General features: G+C 47.8%; 1 protein-coding gene across 1 annotated transcript in view; it reads right to left on the bottom strand.

Moving 5' to 3' along the window:
* Positions 1–20,505, bottom strand: part of KSR1 (kinase suppressor of ras 1) — a 510,276-nt gene extending 489,771 nt beyond the window's left edge. Inside the window, exon 1 of the mRNA XM_085649554.1 lies at positions 20,104–20,505. Coding sequence (XP_085505680.1) covers positions 20,104–20,358 — 255 coding nt within the window. The 5' untranslated portion in view covers positions 20,359–20,505. The remainder of the gene's footprint in view (positions 1–20,103) is intronic.
* Positions 20,506–21,719: the final 1,214 nt, after the last annotated feature.

Here is a 21,719-nt window from a genome sequence, read left to right as displayed (position 1 = left end):
GGATCATCACCGGCAGCCATATGCCAGATCCATTCATTCTGCTTTCAAAACTGAGGAGAGATGTTTCCTGTTATCAGGAACAAGAGACGGTAGCATGGTCTCTCCCGGGGAAATTAGGGCAGATGGTACAGTCCATAGACTGCAGTGATGGAGATGGTCACCCGTTCTTCACGGTAGAGCTATTTGGGGTTTTCTGTGCTGCCCAACATAGGTGCATTCTTCAGAGTGATTAAGGGCAAGTGGATTGCGAAGAAGAGATGAAGTAGCGGCAGATGGCAGGAGAGAGGATGATCAGTCATGTGGCAACTTCCTGTTTAGGGGGAGCAGAAAGTAGAGAAGAACGCTTGCCATACACAAGTGTAGAGAATAGTGTAAATGGTATGCGCAAAGAAAACCGAAAGCCAAACTTACAGACCTGATGTATCAAAGATTTTTTCCCACTGTGAGTCCATGTGGAAATGTGTTAGTGCATTAGGGTCCTATTTCAGATAAAGTGGAGAGTTGTCCCCATCTTTACTTGATTCATCTAAACGAGGGTAATTCAGTGCAGGCTTTATGGGTGCACTTAGGAGTTATATTAAACAGCGCATAAGGAAGACTAGTGGGAAATGTGAGGTGTGTCCATAAATGTGCACTTTTAGGGTGTACAGCGTCTATGTACCTAGGACCGCTGAGAGGGGTGCGTGTACGAAGTGATTACCGGGTGGAGATGAAGAACTTATGATGGAGGTTTCTAGAAGGCACTGGAGTGTTCTTTCCAGAGGACACAAGCGCTCTACAGTGAGAATGCTTTTTCAGGAGCGTAGAGATTAGAGAGTTTCATTGTTAGTTTTGGTCAGTTGAGTTGGGGACAGTAAAAAGAGCACTGGGGGAGGGGCAGGAGACCAGTAGACTATTGTAGGTCAGGAGAAGCACTAGTTCCAGGGTGTCAAGAGTGCCCCTTAAGGTCCAAGACAGGAAGGACAGAATGAAGGTTAAGGATTGCTCGGCAGGACAACCTTTTCAAGGAATTGGATAATGAGGACAGAATGGTGCAGAGGGTGGCAACAAAGCCACAAGTGAATGGGGGAGGACCAACCAAAATTCAGAGTGTGGCTAGACAGGCAGTAGGCCTAAGTTAACGCTGAGTTGAAGAGAAGAAGAAAATTACTATGGTGTCTTATATTAATCTGTTACACTTTACACCACTTATGTGTCTGCACAAGTCTAATGTGTGGAGAAAAACATGGTTACAACATATACTGACCACGGCTACATAGGCTGACCATAGATAAAGCATGGCAAAGCATGGCTTGTCCATGAACACAGGGTTTCACTGATGGATCATTCTGGGTTATAGTTCATCTGCTGAGTCTCAGACAGTGGACAGATGGTTGTGGAATAAGAATCATTAGTGCAATCAGACACATACTAATTCCTGAAATCCGCTGAACAGACCCTAATCACCTCAACAAGCTGCACACGCTGACAGCAATCAGCTGTTGCCACGCGTTATTCTCTGCATGGACACTATTCACTGCAATTGGATTTACACACACATGTAAGCACAGATGTACACCTCGACACTGATACAGCTGAAAAGCTGTCAGAACCCTTGCTTGACACACAAACTGAATATGACACTAATCATTACGATCAGCGGCACGCATACAAGGATATGTGCAGCTATAGCTTTTCTCTCAATGTAGATACAAACTATGGTGTGTACACCACCACCATCAACTGCACATTCAGAGGGACATGGATCCCCAACATCACAGACACGAAATACCACAAGCAACTCAGCACACAGAAGCTCTGAATGCTACAGTGTAAAGAGCCCCATCCCCTTCAAACCCGAGCTAAAGCTAGGGTAGAGGGCATGGGGGACGAGAGGAAGGAAGGTTGAGAGAGGCTACCCCAGTGGTTAAATTGTAATAAAAATACATGCCGGGGCTCTCGTCAGGTGGCAGCTTGCACCAGCCCTTTTCTCCAGTTAGGGACGCCTAAAACAGAACCAACTACTAACCATGAAAAGGGGGAGACGATGTGGTGTAATGACCAGAGCTGCCAACTTCGGAGCTGGGGAACCAGGTTCGAGTCTCGGCGTCCACTCAACATCCTGTGATTCTAGGTAAATCACTTAATCTCCTCATGAATGAATGAGTCCTTAACTGGTTCTCATGAAAAGTGCCAGGTGTTGATTAAGAGCTGGTGCTGAACACCGGAAAACACTGACTCAAATTAAGCACTGGGCTACCCACGACCCAGCAGGTTGTGTCTGGCGCAGTGAACCTCTGCTGCTTAGCTCTGGGGTCTAGCCTCCTTCGGGGTTGTGTGGTCCCTGTCCTGTCTCACCTGAAAAGCAGCAGGACACATACATTACACACAGCACGTTGCTTCTTGCAGGTCCCTAGGAGCAACATTTGCCTGCCCTCATATTCCTCACCCCTTCCCAGCCAACAAATGACGATGGGCAAGCGAATCTGGCTTAATGAGGGCTGTGGCTGTGCCAAACCTGCAGCAGAAATCAGCAAATCATGGCATGATACATGTCAGGGGCACAAGCAGGATTGGGATACTCGAGGCTATGAAGAGAAGTGGTGTGGCGAGACTGCGGTCAGTGGGCCTAGTGGCATTTTTGGGTTCAATCAGGCCCCAAGGAACTGCGGCATGTCTCATGGTGGGAAAACAAGTGCATGAGGATAAGGCGTTTATGAGTTTGTGTCCCCAGAAGGCAGATTCATCATATGGTTTGGGGCCATAACAATGAGTGGCATGTAATTGAGCAACATTAGAGTAGATTATTTTGCATGCAGAGTCGGGAATGGTTGGCGGTCGGGGTGGTCCATGGGGGCATTTCATGTTGTTATGCAAGTGTTTAAGGTCCTAGACTTTCACTCAGAAGGTTAAGGGTTCGAGTCCTTGGGTCTCCATGGTCATGTGCATTTGGGTTTTTCCTTCTTTTTGTGTTTTGTACAGTGTGTGGCGAGCTTCAAGGGACCAAGCAGAGGCCTGGCAGGCAGTCAGTTCGTTATCAGGCACCCCACGAGTACCACGTACTTTAAAATTCCCAGACTGCATATGAGAATTTGCTCAAACTGGTGCAAATTATACGGACACAGTATATCTTCTGGTTAGGAGCAAGGACATCCACCCAGCTATGGGGGCTTGCAAAGATACCCTCCATTAGGGAATTATGATCTAAGCGCAAGGGCGAGTTGATAACCGATCGGCGTAAATTTTGAATGCGTGCATGTGTCCCTCGCACTCTATCCCATTTTTCTGGCTTGCTCCACTTTTATTACATACCAGCAATGGATAAAGAGCAGTTACGTTTCATAATGCAGTCTGCATGAATGCTTAAACAGTGACCAGAAGATGAAGTGTATAATTGTGGAGTCTCTTAGAAACAATTTTGTGGCTTCCTTTACTCTGAGGCAGTTGAGGGACCCAGCCACCGGGTGATCTTTGGCCTGCCCAGTCTCCCTGAGGGGATGGGTGGCATCAAGATCTGAGGGGGCTGCATGTGGTTTGAACAGCTTGAGCAACATCTATAGCTTCCTCCCTTGCTGTGCCATAACTAACATATACATGTTTTATCCCAATGTAGTGTGCTCTAGATGCTTTCTAGTTCTGCACTACTCATGACACCCCTTGATCGTTGGACTCACAGCATGACTCCAAAACGTTTGGGCTCTTCTGCGGATGCTCTGGACACTCTGGAGGAATTCCGCTCTCTCTCAGTAAGCTCTGGAAGGCGGCGAAGAGACATGGATTTGACTTGGTCCTCCAGAAGTTGGCAGAATGACCGTAGAAAGAGCAGCAGCCGTCCACACCTCTTCCAAAACACCAAACAAAGATTCTGGCACATTACAGGGACACCCTCCCTACCCTTGAGAGTAAGGCCGGTTCGCAGCCGCAGGCCATGGCCGCAGAGAATGGCAAGTCATCAGGGCAGCCTTCTGTGTCCAGCCACAGTGGACAGACTCCCATTAGGCCCATGTTTAGCGCAAGTATGGGTGTGGGGGGGGGGGTCAGAGCAATGTGGTCATCTTCCCCACATCACAGGGTGACGGTCCCACCCCACCATGGTCAGCCCCTGCACCAGCGCAGCCCCAGCAGTGGCTCTGCCCACACAGGTCCCAGACCCAGTCATAGCCACTACACCCGTCATGCCCTCGGTTGCCACAGCGCCCAGGTGGGGGTGGCTTCGACAGTCCGGTTATCCCAGCATGCGGGCAGGGCGAAGGAGTTGTGCAGGTATGGGTGCAGCCAGTAGCCCCAGCTTTTCTTCCCACGGTCAGCTCAGGGCAGTCCCCCCTTATGGTCCGCCCCATGCTTTTTGGGTCAATGTTATCTACCCTAGCACCTCCGTCAGCGATTGTTTGCCATGTTCCAGATGAGACTAAAGAAAAGATCCTTAAAGGGGAATACATGGACGTATTTGACTAGATTAATGCAGGTGTAGTTCCGTGCAAGTCTGGAGCAGGGAAGGAGGGTGTACAGAAACCAAAGAGGGTTTGGGTGGAATGGTCCTTTAAGAGTTGGGTGACAGGCTTTTCCGTTTACTCTACAATCCTATCTGAAAAGTTCCTTGCTTTGGTGCCCTAATTGTTCGGCTACATGTCACTTATACATAGTGCAGCTTCTGAATTTCAGGGTTCTGCCTAGCTGTAATACAATATTAAATTGAGGAAAATGAAAGTGGTCAGGCCAGAAACGCATGGGATCAGAAAGAATTTAACATTCACAGTTCAAAATGGCCTCCCGGCAGTAAAATTCTTGCAGGCCTTTCAGTCTGGGAAAAGTTCTGGGGACAAAAAATTGGCCTGCTGGCAATACAACAAAAAAAAGAATGTCTCAGCGGCACCGGCTGTAAGTTCAAACACCTTTGCTCCTTTTGCGGAACCCAAGGGCATCCAGAAAGTACAAGAAATACAACAACAGAGTCAACACACATTTTCAATTAAACCAGCAAAAACACAAGATCTTGAGTCTTCGAGTGAAGTTTCAAATTCTTCTTTATTTGCTGGAACCAGACAAACAAGCAACCAACGCGTTTCTCCCTAAACAGGGCTTCATCAGGGCTATCACAACACGACAAACCAGTACTTATTTATGGTGTAGATAGTTGCTTGGTAACCACTGTCCCACTCGAACTGTGTAGTCTACTTTTAGGAGATCCGTAGTAGATCTGAAACACGCTACAATCAATTGGTGTCAGGAAGACGTCTAAAGCGACATCGTATACGAGTTAGGTTCCATGAGAACATGCGATGACACTCCATACTCCCCCACAAATGGGGGTCGTAAAATATTGCTGGTGTGAGCCGTGTTCAGCTTGGATTTCGGTACCCGTGATTCAATAAGAAGTCATCCGTCCAGCTGCATTCAGAAAGTAAGTGCTTCAAGAAGCATGGGAAGCCAAAAGAGCAGCCTACCACTAAAAGTCATGAATCCCCTTGCGTCTTTTATCAAGCTCCCCTCACCCATTTGTCTGCATGTGCTCGCCCACCTCCTCAGCAAATACACCAACAGGAATGACGCTCATCTGCTGCATTCTGGTTTAAAGGATGGTTTCCGCATTCCTTCCAATGCTGCCCCATACCCGGTTCCGCCACGAAAAAGAAAAATCAAATGTCTGCGTTGCAGCAACCAGGGGTCGCTAGAGAAAAAATTCTTAAGCAGATACAAGCGGGGAGGGTGGTGGGCCAATTCGACACCTCCCCATCTGAGACTTTGGTCTGTTCCCCTCTTGGTTTGGTTCCTAAGAAAGAGCACAGGAAATTCTGTTTGAGCCACAATGCATCTTTTCTGCCAGGGTCATCTGTCAATGACGTTATGGATCAGGGTTTGTGCGCTGTGCGATGCAACACCTTTGATGAGACGATTTCAAAGCTGCAGAGGTTGGGGGGGGGGGGGGAGGGGTGAGACACTGATGGCCAAATCAAACATTGAATCGGTTTTTCGGCTCCTGCCGGTACACCCTGAGGACATACACCTCCTAAGTTTAACCTTCGAAGGGCAATTCTTCGTCGACCTATGCATGCCCATGGGGTGTTCCACATTAGGACTGCGATTGGTGGGCCTTGTGGCAATTTTGGGTTCAATCAGGCTCCAAGGAACAGAGACCCAAAGTCTGAACTATCTTACAAGTTCAGAATGTTCCTACTTGGTATTAGCTCCGGGTCAAAGGTTAGAACAGGACCCACGGAAGGGAAACACAACTCACCGGGAAGGGCATGGTCACCCTGTTACATTGAGTAGTGTTTAAAAGCGTGACGTCTTTTGCACATTGCACTGAAGAAGCGCTTACAGAACAAAGACACCTCAACCCTTTAAAGGCGCTAGAAAAATCACATGAAAAAACGGCCACTTGCATCATTACTAAACCGTAATAAACACACAAGAGTTCACGCTCACGGCCATATTTCAACAACAAGTGTACAAATGTATCTTCCCTCGTTACTTGCAGAACAGGAACAGAAGGCGCCTGTCACCGGGCCTCCTCTCCTGCCCAGATCTGCCCGCACTGTGAACCACGTGCGCCTGCCAGAGTCGAGGTGACCGCGAGGCGCTTCTTTCCACATCTGCTCATTTCTTGGTTTTTAAGTAAAAACATATCCTGCAAGGGCCGTGCACAACGGCGGTTCAAACATTTTGGAAATGTTCTATTGGTATGCCTTTTAATGTTACAATTAAGTCGCGTGTCCCATTCTTTACGATCAATGGCTGTCCGTTCCCCTTGCCACCTCTATCCGTATTGTTCCTTGCCCTCCGCCCTGCTAGTATTCAGAGGCAAGGGCACCAAAGCCTGGCACAGACACCCTCCCACTCAACACCGGCAGACAGTAACACTCCGGCCCAGCGCCCGCAGGCCACAGCACCAGTATCAGGGACACTGCGGCCAACACCAAGGGGAGGGAGAATTCTAGCCAAAAGCATCCCCGACCGGCAACCGCTCGGGCCACATTCCGGTCCATTGTTTTTCACTCACTGTACCCCTTCAGACTATGGGCCTTATATGGAGTTTGGTGGCTGGGACGCTCTGACACAACGTGACATATGCCCTGCATTACAAGTGCCAAAGGCTAGAATGCACCTGGTTTGTGGGTTTGGATGGGGGCAGGGCCGGGGGCCATCCTGGGGGATACGAGTCCTATGCACCTGTAATGCGGCGGAAGGACATCCGTAACATTAGCAAAGGAAAATCTTATCTGCCTTACTGCATAAACAGTGCTTCATTTGTAACTGAATAAGTGCCAGGGCCCTGGTCAAGAGGTCCACCGCTGCTTGCACCACCCGTTGCCCTTACCAGCGCTGCCCGTGGCAGGACCAAAACAACTACTAACCCTCACAAGTGTGACATTTTAGACTATTCCAGGCCCCCAAAGCTAGAAGAACGGCTTGGGTGGCAGTCAATAGTCATATTTAATGTAAATTGAACGAATTAATAACGGTTATTGTGCTCATCTCTAAATTAGACAAACAGTCCACCATGTGGCAGCCTGTCATAAGAGCCGGTGTTGACAAGTGCTGGTGCGGAGCACTGGACACCACCGGCTCAAATTAAGCACTGTGTATATTTAAGACACTAAGACCAGCCATATGCAAACCAGCCTTGATCCTGCTCGATAATGACCAGTCCTATCTGAAGTGAGATCCCTCTGTAGAAAAACACAAGCAACGCAAAGGGGATCTGCAGCGCTAATGCTACCAGCATACCTCATAACCAAAGTGACACATTTATCCCTCACGCGGCTTTCATTCACCACACTAAGCGCCACATCCCGTAACACACTAAACACACCTCGGTGGTCATCATGCATGATAGGGAAACACTTTTTACACAGGCTCGATAATAAGATAATAGCTCTCTCAACCAGTCAACCTACACCGTGCAGCATGCTATTCAGGTGTGCAAGCGCTGCAGCACCCCAACTAGGGATAGTAAGTACTATATAATCCTATAATACAACCCCATACCCGGCCACCGAGCCAGAAACCTACTGTTATTCAAACAGGAGGAACAGTCCACTGGTTGCAGGCCAGAGCTCCTCTGTAGTTAATAAAATGTCATCGTCTATATAGATAGAATTGTTGCCACTTCTAAGCCCTGTATAGACCAGGTATTACTGTTCCTCAAGTGATGATAGTCTAGTGCTAAGAGGAACAGTGGAGCTGGCCTTCCTGTGATTCAGGCTTGTGATCTGTTCACAATGACGTCCACAGCACACTCTTCCCTTGCCGAGTCATCTGGCCAGCAATACAATGAGGGATTTTTTTGGGGGGCTGGGGCATATCTTGGTTTAGTAGTGACACCATGGGCAATTTGAAGTCAAATGCACCTCAAAATATTTTGTAAAATGATCGAATAGTTTTGACTAAGACAACTGCGCCCTGGAGGTCTGGCAGCTGGTCTGCACCGGTGCCAGAGTAAAGGGCTGGACAAAAGGTGCGGCTCACCCAGACTAGGCCTGGGTGGAGTCTGCGGAGTTTAGCGCCGGGTGTTTGTCCCGAGCTGGAAATTCCGTGTGGACGGCACCATGCGGAGTGCAAGAGGGCGCTGCTTCTCTCTGCCGCTCGAGTAGATGTTTTACTCTGCAACTTCCTCAAAGTGAACCGAAAGTTTCTCAACACGAGCAGTCGCGACCATCCGCGTTGAGAAATCTCACTAGGAGGTGATCTAGCGTTGGGTTTTCTTGCTTGCACTTGCCAACTTAATGCTGGCGAGCGAGGAAAAAAACTCCACTCCACGGCGGAACTCCACATGCTCCGAAAAGCACAGAAAACTGTGCGAACAGAGTGGAATTCACTGCCCAGGCCTAACCCAGACCCTGTATTGTTCTTTGCTTTCTGGTAAGAGTAGTCTGAATTTTTTAATGGAGAAAAAACTACAGGCACCAGAATGCAAAGAAAATAAAAATAGGACTGAATGAACTGTTCACGCCCAGCTTGAAGCAATTTGAGATCTCCGGGTAAGCTTTGCATATCCTCACTGTGAATTAATACATGGTCTTATATAGAACTCTATAAAAATATTTCAATAGAGGCATACTTACACGACAGGCAAACTATGGATCGGGCGCAGGCTTTAAGTCACTTGATAGAATCACACAATTTGACCAAATGAGAAGCTGGCATTTTAATGTAGGCATCCTGGTGGCAAAATGTGCAACTTGCTGGCTAAATGTTATGTATTTCCATCCTACCCTCTGGCAAAATGTGCAACTTGCTGGCCAGAGGTTATGTATTCCCATCCTACCCTCTGGCAAAATGTGCAACTTGCTGGCCAGAGGTTAGGTATTCCCATCGCACCCTCAGCTAAATCACTGACAGCAACCCACAACCATCAACACCTAGGGCTCAAGTTGGGGACCTTGAAGAAGGCTACATTAAATAGCTGAACATTTTTCTTATTTTGTGAGGTCTTCCCAATTCTTAGTCAATTTTGCAAAATACTCAGCCGTTCTAAAATGGTGAGTTTAAAAAAATTCTCCCGCAAATGAATACTTAAGTAGGAAATATTAATCTAACAAGGTGTTTTTTTTTCCCTCTCTATATGCTTCATACTTTAAATTGTGCGCTACTTTGGACAGGGGACATCATATAAAAGGGGAATTGCAGAGTTGTGGAAGAGCAGTGGCAAGTTGTTTTTGCACGTGCCTGTGGTATATTTTAAATGCTTCTGAGCAATTCAGTCGTGTCACAGACACAGTATATCTGCAACCTCTTTTTAACCATTCTCTGCAGTTTATTGAAAATGAAAGTCATGGCTGTTTGACTGTCTAAAGAACGTTCAGTCTTCTCCAGCACTGCACATAATGAAGATTTTTTTCTTTTAACCATGAGAAAATGTATTAATAATAATAAAAAAAAATAAACAAACTCAGCAAGACTGTTTGCAGAGGCCCACCCCTACCTCACCCCAAGGAGGAGATACATTTCCCACGTCCGTCACACCGCGACGTTCTATTGATATGTAACCCTCACCCATATCGGTAACCCTGCTCTGTGCCACTTAGCACTCTGCTGCTGCGATTTAACACCAACTCAGGACCCGTGAATAAAGCCCAGAGTTGAGACCTCGAGATGGTTGGTCTCCATAACTGAAAGATTTGGCGATAATGCCCTTCTGCTCCCTGAAACTTCAAACTATTTGCAGCTCTTTTGGAGAGCACCACTGGGGGTTATGTGGTTTGTTCTATAAATAAATGGTTTATACGTTATTTCAGAATAACATTCTTCTAAGCTTTCAACATTTGAGTCAACAGGTTCAGTAGACGTCATTTCTGGATCTCCATTTCAACTACAAATCAATTTCTACAGCGCGTTCTTTGACAAGGATTAGGGTAGTCCCGCGACAGATACCAGTTCGGGCATCAACAGGTCCAACACGCAGCCAAAGAGCAGTATTTTGATGAAGTACTCACCCTAGTTAGGGTCACCCAAGACCAGCTATGACATTTGTAAAGGTAGGTACAGCTCCAAAACTGAACTATGGCAACACCTGCATTTGAGGAAGAATGGGTCGTGAAAAGGTTAACGCACAATCGCTTTTTTTTGCAAAAATACGAGTTTGCAGCACTCACTACACATCGTCTTCTATATAATTTGCAGAGTTAATGAAAATGAGTATACTGTTCTCTTTCAGCAGTCGATTCCTGTAATCAGATAGTTAAAGTGGTGACAATATTGCCCTAATAGCCTAAACGTCCCTTTTGATGAATGACAGAAGGCCTTTTATCTGAAGAAGGAAACAAAAACCTAAAATACTTATAAAGTACTTCAAACAGGTTGGAAAGAAGGATTCCTTCTTCCTCTATTTTTGTTTCTCTGTTAACACAAAGTCGCGTTCACATGGCTGTCAAAGCTGCAGTTATTTCAAGAGGGCGATCAGGCGTAGAAGACTCAAAAAACATGCTGTGTCTCTTCCAAAGCTGCCTTGTCTTCAATTATGGAGAAACTCTTAGAGAGACACCTGGCTACAAAAGGGGAAATGTTCATAACTTTTCAGAGGACAGTTTTCTGAGGAGAAAATGTGCTGCATAATTTTTGCAAGATATGCATTTTCTTGTTGCATGATTTGCTAACCCTGATTCCAGTGGCCCTGAACCCAGCTGTCACTCAGGCAGCACCCAAGCTCTGCCCTCATAAAGGCAGCTTACGAAGAAACCCAATTCTACGAACCCGTGACAGAAATCACAAGCACCCGGCACACCTTTCACACACTTAACTCTATTTTCACGGTCACCCAGGCGCGATCTAATCTTTCTAAGAAATGGTGTAATCTAGGCAACCCTGCGAGCTCCAACTCTTGGTATGGACCTGCCTCTCTGCATCTCAGCTTTGCTGAGATGCAGAGAGGCTGGTCCATACCAAGAGGCCAGAAGATGGGGGCAGGTGGAGTCTCTACTGTGATGGGAGCGGCCCATCTTCCCAATAATGGGTGGTCCATACAAATGGAGGGCAACCAAGGCAGGGCCTTGCCAATAAGGATGTGTTATATCCATACCGTGCAGAGAGAAGCAAGCCCTCTATAAGGAGAATATCTGCCCGTAGCAGGAGGAAGCCAAAACAATCCAAGGTGGGCCAAGGGAACCTCAAACCAACCGAAAGCAGAGGGAACAAAGTTTATTATGCACTGTAGGTCAAAGGTCAGAAGACCACCAATCAAAACAGCGGGAAGGAGACACCTCCTCCTCATCCAGTACGAGGCTGAGCAGGGACACACTTTCATAACTATTCATAGCAGTGGAAGCAGGTCACCCAAGCTAGAGGCCACATGGATAGGGCCACCATCCACAAATCAGCAGGGGGCGGCCACCATCCACAAATCAGCAAGGGGCGGCCACCATCCACAAATCAGCAGGGGGCGGCCACCATCCACAAATCAGCAGGGGGCGGCCACCATCCACAAATCAGCAGGAGGCGGCCACTATCCACCAATCAGAAGGGGGCGAGCCACCATCCAATCCCAGGAAATGAAAACTCTACAGCTATTAGTTCTTGTGTTTATAATGGCTGTTTCTGCACTTTATTTAACAGGTTGATACGCTGAGCACAGTGATGTCACTCTAGCTTCATTAATGATATTGTGGCACTTTACTTTTATTTGCTATTTTAATACTTCAAAGAATTCTTTGCTGGCTTTGTTTTCACTGTTTTTAAGTCAAAGTGCTGTCTCATTTGCTAACAACATCTTGGGGATATTCGAAAAACTTCCCTGGGAATGCATTCTGCCCATTGGTTATCATTGGCTTGGTGGTTTGTAACTCACATTTGCATGCTTTCTATTTGCTGGCTTCATTTGATTGAAACTGTTCAGCTCGAGTTCGTCTCTTAAGTTGCCCGAAACCCTATTTACTGTATTCTTCCACCAGTACTGTTTTTCTGTAAAAAGGCCTTTAATCTTGTTCCCATCTTGTCACATTTGCTGCGCATTCAAACACAGATGTCAAATGTCAGGCTCTCTCTTTCAGAGAGCTTGATGTTTACTGTTTTTTTCTCTGACTTCAAAGTGAGAGGATTTATGTAACAGTCATGCTGGCTGCTGCGGGTGTGCTTAAGGAAGGTTATACTATGTTTTTAGGGTGAGCCTGGGCAGCTCGTGCGCTGCTCTGCGAGCCATGCTGTATTGGATTATGGACTTGAAACCCAGCCAACTCTCTGCCCATATTTGTCATTGGCTTGTGTCATTGTACTTCGTAAATTCTGGCTTTTTATTCGTTAATAGGCTGGTTAGCCCCTCCTTAGTACCGCCTTGTCTTCATTTGTAACCTCCCATGAGGGCTGGCCCTTTTACTTCAGTTGTTACACAGTACGCCTTTTTTACTCTGTAAGCACTATTGTCTTTAATGGTTTCTAGATTCTTTCCTGCAATATTCAGCGCACCATGCACCCTTTCACGGGGCGCTTTTGCACAAAAAAAAAGCATTTGTTTGTCAACTTGACAAACAAATGCTTTTTTTTGGTAAAAGGGTCCCATACTGCGCTTTCACTTTAATAGAGGCCGTGGAACTTTCTTTAGACATGGCTCGTCTAAAGAAAGAGTCGGGGCCTCTATTAACAAGAAAGCGCAGCATGGGGCGCTTGCAAACAACAAACATTCGCAATCCAATAGGTCTTGCATTTTAGAAACTTTGACCTATTAGTACTGTAAATGACAATGCCTTTTATTATTGCAGTTTTTTTTATACACAAATAAAAGGCATGGTCATTTACAATGCCAATAGCTCAAAATCTCACAATTGCGAGACATATTGGATTGCAAATGCTTGTTTTTCTAGCACACAACAAAATGTAAATGTCTGCAAATGAACTGTGTGGCTATTTCAGTATATATCAAAACTAGAAAATCACACATGAAGCAAATTTTTTTAGGTAATTGTGAATTATGGTGGCAACATTTTAGAATACAATGAAAACAAATCGGTACACTAGGTGATGACATTTCCACACATTATAGTTTGTGTGATGTATACTTTTATCAATAAAACTGTATGTTTTTGCAAATGTAATAGGTGTGTTGTCTGTAATGGCAGTGTGCTACCACAAGATGCATATTCCACTCTACGCCACTTCACTCTACTCGGTCCCACTCTACACTATGCCACTAAACACTGTGTCCCTGCACGCTACTCTGCACCACGCCACTCTACGCTAATGCACTCTATACCACCATCACTACTTTACTATGCACCACTGCACTCTGCGACACTTCACTCTACTCTATATCACTCACTCTACGCTAGTACACTATGCCAATCCACTCTACGCCACTCCAATAAACTCTGCACTTTACTGTGCACCACTCCACTCTACTCTGAAACAATCCACTCAGTGCCACTCTACTCAATACCAATGCACTCTACGCCAATCTACTCTTCACCACTGCAGTCTACATCACTCTACTCTATGCCACTCTGTTCTACTCTGCACCACTGTACTCTATGCCACAGCTCTCTATGCCAATCTACTGTGCACCACTCTACGCCACTGCAATCCACGCCAATGCACTCTAGGCCACTCTACTATACCACTGCCCTCTACTCTGCAACACTGCACTCTACGCCACTGCACCCCTATATGCCAATGTACTCTTCACCACTACACTCTGCATCACTCAATGCTACACCACTGAACTCTACCCTGCACCACTACACTCTATGCTACTGAACTCTGTCACTGAACTCTACGCCACTCTTCTCTGCACCACTGCTCTCTATGCCACTACACTCTACTCTGCACTACACTCTGCCACTTTATGGCAATTCACTGTCTGCCACTATACATCACTCCATGCCACTACACTCTACGCCAATCTACTCTAAGCGGCTCTAATCTACTCTAAGACATTGAACTCTGTGACACTGCACTCTACTCTGAACCAATCTACTCTATGCCACTGCACTCTACGCCTCTCTATTCCACTCTGTACCATCCCACGCAAAACCACTACACTCTACAGCATTGCAATCTACCCTGGACCAATCCACACCACTCTACTCTACGCCGTGGCACTCAATTCCAAAACACTCTACCCCATTTAACTCAAAACCAATACACTCTACACCACTGCACTCTACCCCACCCTGTGCCACTCTTCTCCACAAGACTGCACTCTCTGCCACTGCATGCTATGCCACTCTACACCATTGCGCTCTGTCACTCTGTTCTAATCTGTACAACTGTACTCTACACCACTCTACTCTGTCCTACTCTCCGACACTGCACCCTGAACCACTCTATTCTACTCTGCACCACTGCACTCTACGACACTTCTCTCTGCACCTTTCTACTCTGCGCCACTCTACGTCACTGCACTCTACTCTGTACCACTCAACTCTATTCCACTGCACTCTACACCATACTCTATATCACTCCATGCCACTCTAATCAATTCTACACCACTGCACTCCACCCCACTGCACTCTACAGCACTCTACTGCAACCTGAACCACTCTACTCCATGCCACTTTACTCTACTCTGAAACAATCTACTCTATGCTAATGCAATTGACTCTGCACCACTCTACGCAACTGCACTCTACACCACTCTACTCTACGTCATTACAATCAAAGCCAATGCACTCTATGCCACTGCTCTCTATGCCATTCTACTCTGCACCACTGTACTTTACTCCACTTCACTCTAGGCCACTCTTCTGTATGACACTCCATGGCACTACACTCTATGACACTCTGCTCCACTCTACACTACTCGACTCTACACTACTCGACTCTACGTCACTCTACACAACTCCGTCTATGTAAATCCATGCGACTTTACTCCACTCTATTCAACAGCACACTACTCCACTCTATGCCACTCCACTCTAAGCCACTCCACTTGTCTATGGCACCCGACTCCACTCTATGCCATTCTACAATCCTATCCTGCTCCACGCCACGCTAAAACACTTTACTCTACTTTACACCCTTCCACTTTATGACACATGTACATCCTCCATGATCCTCCACAATGCTCCACGCCACGCCACTCTACTCTACTCCATTCCATAACACTCTACTTTACAACACTCCACTCTCCTTTACCCCACTAACTTTTTGCAATGCCGAACAGTAGCCACGTTGGTGTACAATATGGCTAAAACATATTGTCAAAGCCAACAGCTCTTGCATGGGTGAGACCCTTTTACTTAGCCAATGCTTGTTTATGTATGCTTTCTAATTGTGATTTAGGAGTGCTATTATTATCCCATGAAACACTTCTTAGTTTCACTGAAATACAAGATTTCTCAATAACTAGCCCCCCCCAGCATTGCCCTCTTCTTAGATTTACGACACGTCAACACACAGCAGGGTGTCCAGGAAGGCCACAAGGCATTGGACACCACGCAGGGGGTGGGCGCGGCCCAGGCCCCCTGCCAGTGAGAGCGAGGAGCAGCAGAAGGTGAGCTGCATCATCTCATTCTGTGCATATGGAGTCAAGACGCCGTCCTATGCAGAACAGAAGGAAGGAGGCAGCTGGCATGCAGCACAGAGCAGCCAGGCAATCACCACACAGCACAGAGCAGGGAGACAGCAACCACCCAATCAGGGGCAAGAGGATCTCGGCAGTCCTCCTGTGCCCATCAAACGAAAGCTGACTGGCATGCGGCGAAAAGTAAGACGAGGCAGGGTGCCCAAATCCACAACTGAAGAGGGGGATGCCAGTCAATACACACCAGGGGAAAGGGGAGCTGGGCTTCACAAGCCGATCTGGAGCAAAGGGGGGCAGCCAACAACGAGCCACCCCCTATTCAATGGGCATATTAATAATAATAGTGTCTAGAATGCCTAAAGCGCTTTCTGGATGTCATAAAGTAGCTACCCCATGTGTATCGTTTACATAGCGCTCCACAGCCCTGAGGAGATAACGCAGCGCTCCTATTTCCCTTGTGAATGCATTACTTCAACGTTTTATAAGCAACATTAGATCCTTAGCGTAGAGGGTTACCCAGCAGAGGGAGGCCTGGAGCCACCCAGCAGCAAACAGAAGCCTAGCACCACGGAATAAAAGGGAAGAAAGGTTTTCAAGACCCCGGCACCGCCCCCTAAATCCCACACTCACTCACCCTCTCTAACCACTGTAACAGTGCCCATGATGAAAAGACAGGTCTTCAAGTAGAGTGTATGGTCCAGCTTCAGAGAAGTCCTGAATCCAGGGAGCAAGTGGAGGTGGGAGGGCAGAAAATCTGGACAACTTCCCATACAGATGCAACCGAGAGGAACCTCTGGTATAGAGATAGAGAAAGGGCCCCTATTTAAGTCGGGAGGATGCCCCTTTGAAATTTGATTGGTCCGTTTAGTAAGGATCCTTGTATTCCTAACCTGGGGGCTGTGTAGGAGGAAGCCTTGTGGAGCCCTGGGGCTGCTGTTCCAGATTCTTGTACAGCGTAAGGAAATCCTTGCGTAGGAGTCTCCTGTTTCTATCAGTTAATGGATTTCTAGAATATTTTTGTTCTTCAAGCTCTCCATTTCCATGTCAGGTAGCATTGAGGTTTATGGTAAAGGACTTTTAAAAGGTGATGCATGAAGTTCTACAGGGGCACCTTGAATCCACTGGAAAGCAGCGAAGTGATTTATGATCAGACTTTTTGTATTCGAGATGAGAGCTGCAGAAGAGTCCAGAAATGCTTTCAGGGGTGAAAGGCTTGACTTGGGGATACCAGTGAAATGCTTGAGCCCGGTCTTGAGATAACATGGGGATGTACGAAGGTCTCAAGTAAGCACCAAGCAAGTCAGGTTGTGTAAGGTCGAATTTCACTCTGATGCAACGAGAGGACGGAGTAGCTCCCGACTGAATACTGGCCCAGGATAATACCACCAACTCCCAACACCGAAACACAGAAAGGATCCTCCGGATACTGAGTAAAGGACATGAATTCTGTTCCACTACTGAAAACAAACCTTAATCAATCGATCGATAGAATCAATGAAGGATTGCTTCAGTATTGGCCAAGTGACGGGACATCGTCTAATATCGGTCAAATAAAGTGACTCCCCAATATTTCTGTTAATGAAGTTAGTGCCTCAAAACAGAACCGGTAAAGGGAGACCCCAATACGGAACCAAAGGCCACTCCGATCATAGAACCAGTCAAGAGAGCTCTTTAATACTAAACTATTAAAGTTAACACATAAAACTAAACCTTTGGTGGACGACTCTCTCTACACCAAACATCAGTGCACGAGTCCTGATCCACTGTGGTTAAACACAAAAACTGAAGTGATGAAAAGAGCGCACCCCAATACTGAACCAGGGAAGGGTCATCCCTCTACTAATCCAAGGAAACCCTCAACACAGAACCAATGAAAGGCAACCCCCTATTCTAATCCAAGCAAACCCCCAAAACTGAACTGATGAAGGGCTGTCTCCTATAGCAAAAGAAAGACTCCGTCAATATTGAACCGATGTGGGGCCATTCCTAGACTAAACCAGAGACTCCCCCAGTGCTGAACCAGTGAAGCCCTCTCCCCTCTTTACAAAACCAGAGAAGGCCTCCATATTGAACCAGTGAAGAGGACCCCAACACTGAGGCAACGATGGGGCCTCAAAGCGAAAATTTTAGGACTGTCCCTATCTTGAACCAGGAATGGGAGTTCGAATACTCACCCAATGACATGAAAGGTGCCCCAACCCAAAAATGACTCAATGAAAGATGCCCTCCTCCTCCCCGCCCCCCCCCCCCCCCCATGAAAAACAACAGAGGGGCCACTTTGTAGAACTTCGACGGTGGGCACCTCCAGCACAAGGGATCTTTTGCTTTCACGTGAGGGTCTTCCGCCAGGATATGACGTCAAGACAGCTACCATGTATATGGAACCCCCCTCCCTCTGGGCAGAGATGTGCAGTGTTCTTCCACCCCCTGCCGCACATCACTGACATAAGGCAATAACGCAGGCCCACTCTCAAGTTACCTCCGTGGAGTAGACGTGCCTCTGGGCGGTACCATGTTCATCCCCCCTACCTAATACTCTTGATATAATGTTGTATTTTGCCACAGAGGTGGGGGTGTACACCTGGCGAAGCAATACACGGAGCAGCCCCACCTGATATAAAGCTGGTCGGACCACAAGTTACCTCAGTAGTAGGTATCGCTGAACCGCTCAATATCCGACACCCTCATGCCCTCATGTTAACCCCCCCCCCCTCCCCACAGGACAAGAAGCGGATGTCCCGTAGGAGACCCAATGTGCGGACCCTTCCCACATACTACGCTCCCCTTGATGTAAGCCTGTCTGCTCGTTTACCTCTGCATGCCGGTCTGCCGCTGGACTATGCAACTACGGACCCACTCCCAAAATATATATAACACCCCTCTGCTATAACGCGGCCCTTACCCCCCCAAAGTGCTAGTCTCGCGCAGGCCTACACAGTGTGCAGACCTCACCATCCCGCCATTATTCGCCCCGATAGAACGCGGCCCATACCCCCCACAGTACTGATCTCCACAGGGCCACATAATGTACAGTTATCACTGTACATATAGCCCCGATATATCGCCACCCTTACTACTACAGGGTATCATACCCCCACTCCCCTGTATAACAACACTGTCTTTGCATTCACTGTGCCCTTCCGGCGGACCATAGTGTGCAGACTTCACTTCCTTCCCATCTAGCGCTCTCTGATATAACGCTGCCCTCCCTTCCACAGTGCTAGTTCCACAGGGCCGTACAATGTGACCAAACCACCCGTCCCCTATATAACGCTGCTCTTACAGTCACGTCACAGGTATCCCGCAGGGCCATAGTAACTCCCGCCTCCCCTGATATAACGCGGCCCTTACTTTCACTGTGCGGGTCTCCCGTAGGGCGATGCAATGTGCAGACAGACACCCCCTCTGCTATAACGGTGCCATGCACTGTGCTGACCTACCGGAGGGCCATACAGTGCGCAGACATCGCTACCTCCTCTCATAACGTCCCTTGATATAACGCTGTCCTTACATTCACCCTGCAAATATCTCGCAGGGTCATACCATACAGTGTGCAGAACTTACTCCTCCATATAACGCACTATATAAATCTGCCCTTACCTCCACAGTGGGGCTCAGAGAAGGGCTATGCAATAGACCATCACTCCCCATATAGCGCTGTCCTTACATACACATCGCAGATCTCCCGTTAGACCATAGTGGGTGGAATTCCCCTCCCCACCTATCACGCCCCGTGTATACCGCTGCCTTTACATCCATATGTGTCGCTGGGTCATACATAGCGCAGCCTTCACTCCTCCATATAACGCCCCTGGTATAACGCTGCCCATACTGCGTATGTCTCGCTGGGTCATACACAGTGCAGACCTCACCCCTCCATAAGGCCCCCTGATATAATGCTGCCCTTGCCCCCACAGCGCGGATCTCTCGCAGCTCATACAGTGTGCAAACCTCAATCCCTCCATATAACGCCCGATCTACCTCCAAAGTGCGGATCTCCCCTCCACCCACCCCGCTCCACAAGCCTCCCCCGATATAGCGCCGCTCTTGCCTCCACCGTGCAGATCTGCCCTCCGCTCAAACCTCCCCCGATATAGCGCTGCTCTTGCCTCCACCGTGCGGATCTGCCCTCCACCCAGCCCAGTCAAATCTCCCCGATATAGCGCCTCTCTTACCTCCACGGTGCGGATCTCCCGCTGGGTCAGGTTGTTGGAGGCGGCGCACTGGGTGCGGAGCCCCCGCAGGTTGGAGATGGAGATGTCGATCATGTTCTGCAGGACCTCGCAGTGCTGCAGTGCCACCCCCGGGGCCCCCGCCGCCGAACCCTGCCCTCCATTCCTGCAGCCAGCCTCGGCCACCGCGGGAACCGGCAGCGCCGCCCTGGCAGCGCCCTCCTCCCGCCGCTCCACCATCTCTCCGGCCCTATCCATCGCTCGGCATCGGGAAACACCGAGAAAGTCTTCCTTTTTCTCAAAAATGCAAAAACGGAGAAGCAGGAAACTGACAACTGCGCTTGATCATAGGTTACAATGTGTGTCCTGAAAAGTCCATGTTGCGATGCTTAAATAACTCTGCTGCTGCCAAGCCCTGCAGCACGGGGGGCAGGCAGAAAAAAAACAGAGAAGACCCTAATGTGGATGCCCCTTAGGAGGAGACCCCCTTTAAAGACGCTGTCCCTGCAGCTTCCGTCCTCTTCAGAATAAGTGTCCGACCCCCGAGACACACGAGGGTACTCCGAAAATATACATCCTTTCGGTGACGTTCACCTGGAGCCTCCCTTTAAAAACCTGCTCTGTAGTGAGTTTCAGTCCTTTTAATAAAACAGGAATAAGGTGGTGCTCAGCACAGTTTGTCATGCAGGAACAAGACAGCCCCACTAGATGACATGTGGCTGGCGACACCCTTTAAAGAGGCTGTTCTGTAGTGAGTTACAGTCCTGCGAGGGGTCGGTCTGTTCATCGCTGAGCACCAGCCTCCAGCACAGACATGCAGGAAGAGCTTATTCTAACCAGCTCCTCTGGGCACAGCCCACCGCCCTATCACATGCTCCGCAAAGGTTTCAAGTGGACGCTGATCTCTCTGAGGCCGATGCTCACATTTAAAGGGACACAGACCCGAAGATACTAGCGCTTAGCAGTGTCACCGATGTTAGCGTTGATAGGGAGATTATTTTCCAAATATCTTAATGGAAAACATGGGAGCAAGAGTTGGGCGAGATTTTGTGTATAACATCTTTTTTTTCTTAGCATTCTTCTAGCTAAGACTTTAGTAGGCAGAACTACTACTCCCATAATGCACCAATACAATTGTATTGCTTTAGTAATTCCAGCTAAACCGGAGACCTATGATATAGAGGTGGACTAGCCCCTCAAAACTCGAGGCAGGCTCGAGTCTGAAACCTGGCCCTGGATCAGCCCGAGGTCTTGTTGGTACCTCGAGCCCATAACGAGCCGAGTTTCACGTGGATTCTGCCTAATACTCTTCCTTTATCCAAGTTGTGGCTGTACAGCTAGAGCAGCAGACTTTAGATTCTGGTAAATTGTTTAATGTCTCTAGTGTCGTAAACATTTTAATGTGACCGTGTGTTATGTAAGTGATGCTAATTTAAAGCGCCCCTATACCTTCGGGTGAGTTCACTGCTATATAAAAACTGTAGAAAAATTGAGGAAGAGGTAAAACAAAGTATTAACATAGCAAGCATTGACAAAGTCAATAGGCCTCGCCTACGTGAGAGCTATTGGCCTTGCCACTATCTTTTAGCCATGCTGTAATGCAGGGTGGCTGCTGCTCA

Source organism: Triturus cristatus, chromosome 3_2 (assembly GCF_964204655.1).
Source record: "Triturus cristatus chromosome 3_2, aTriCri1.1, whole genome shotgun sequence".
NCBI lineage: Eukaryota > Metazoa > Chordata > Amphibia > Caudata > Salamandridae > Triturus > Triturus cristatus.
This window is presented reverse-complemented; position numbering and strand designations above follow the sequence as displayed.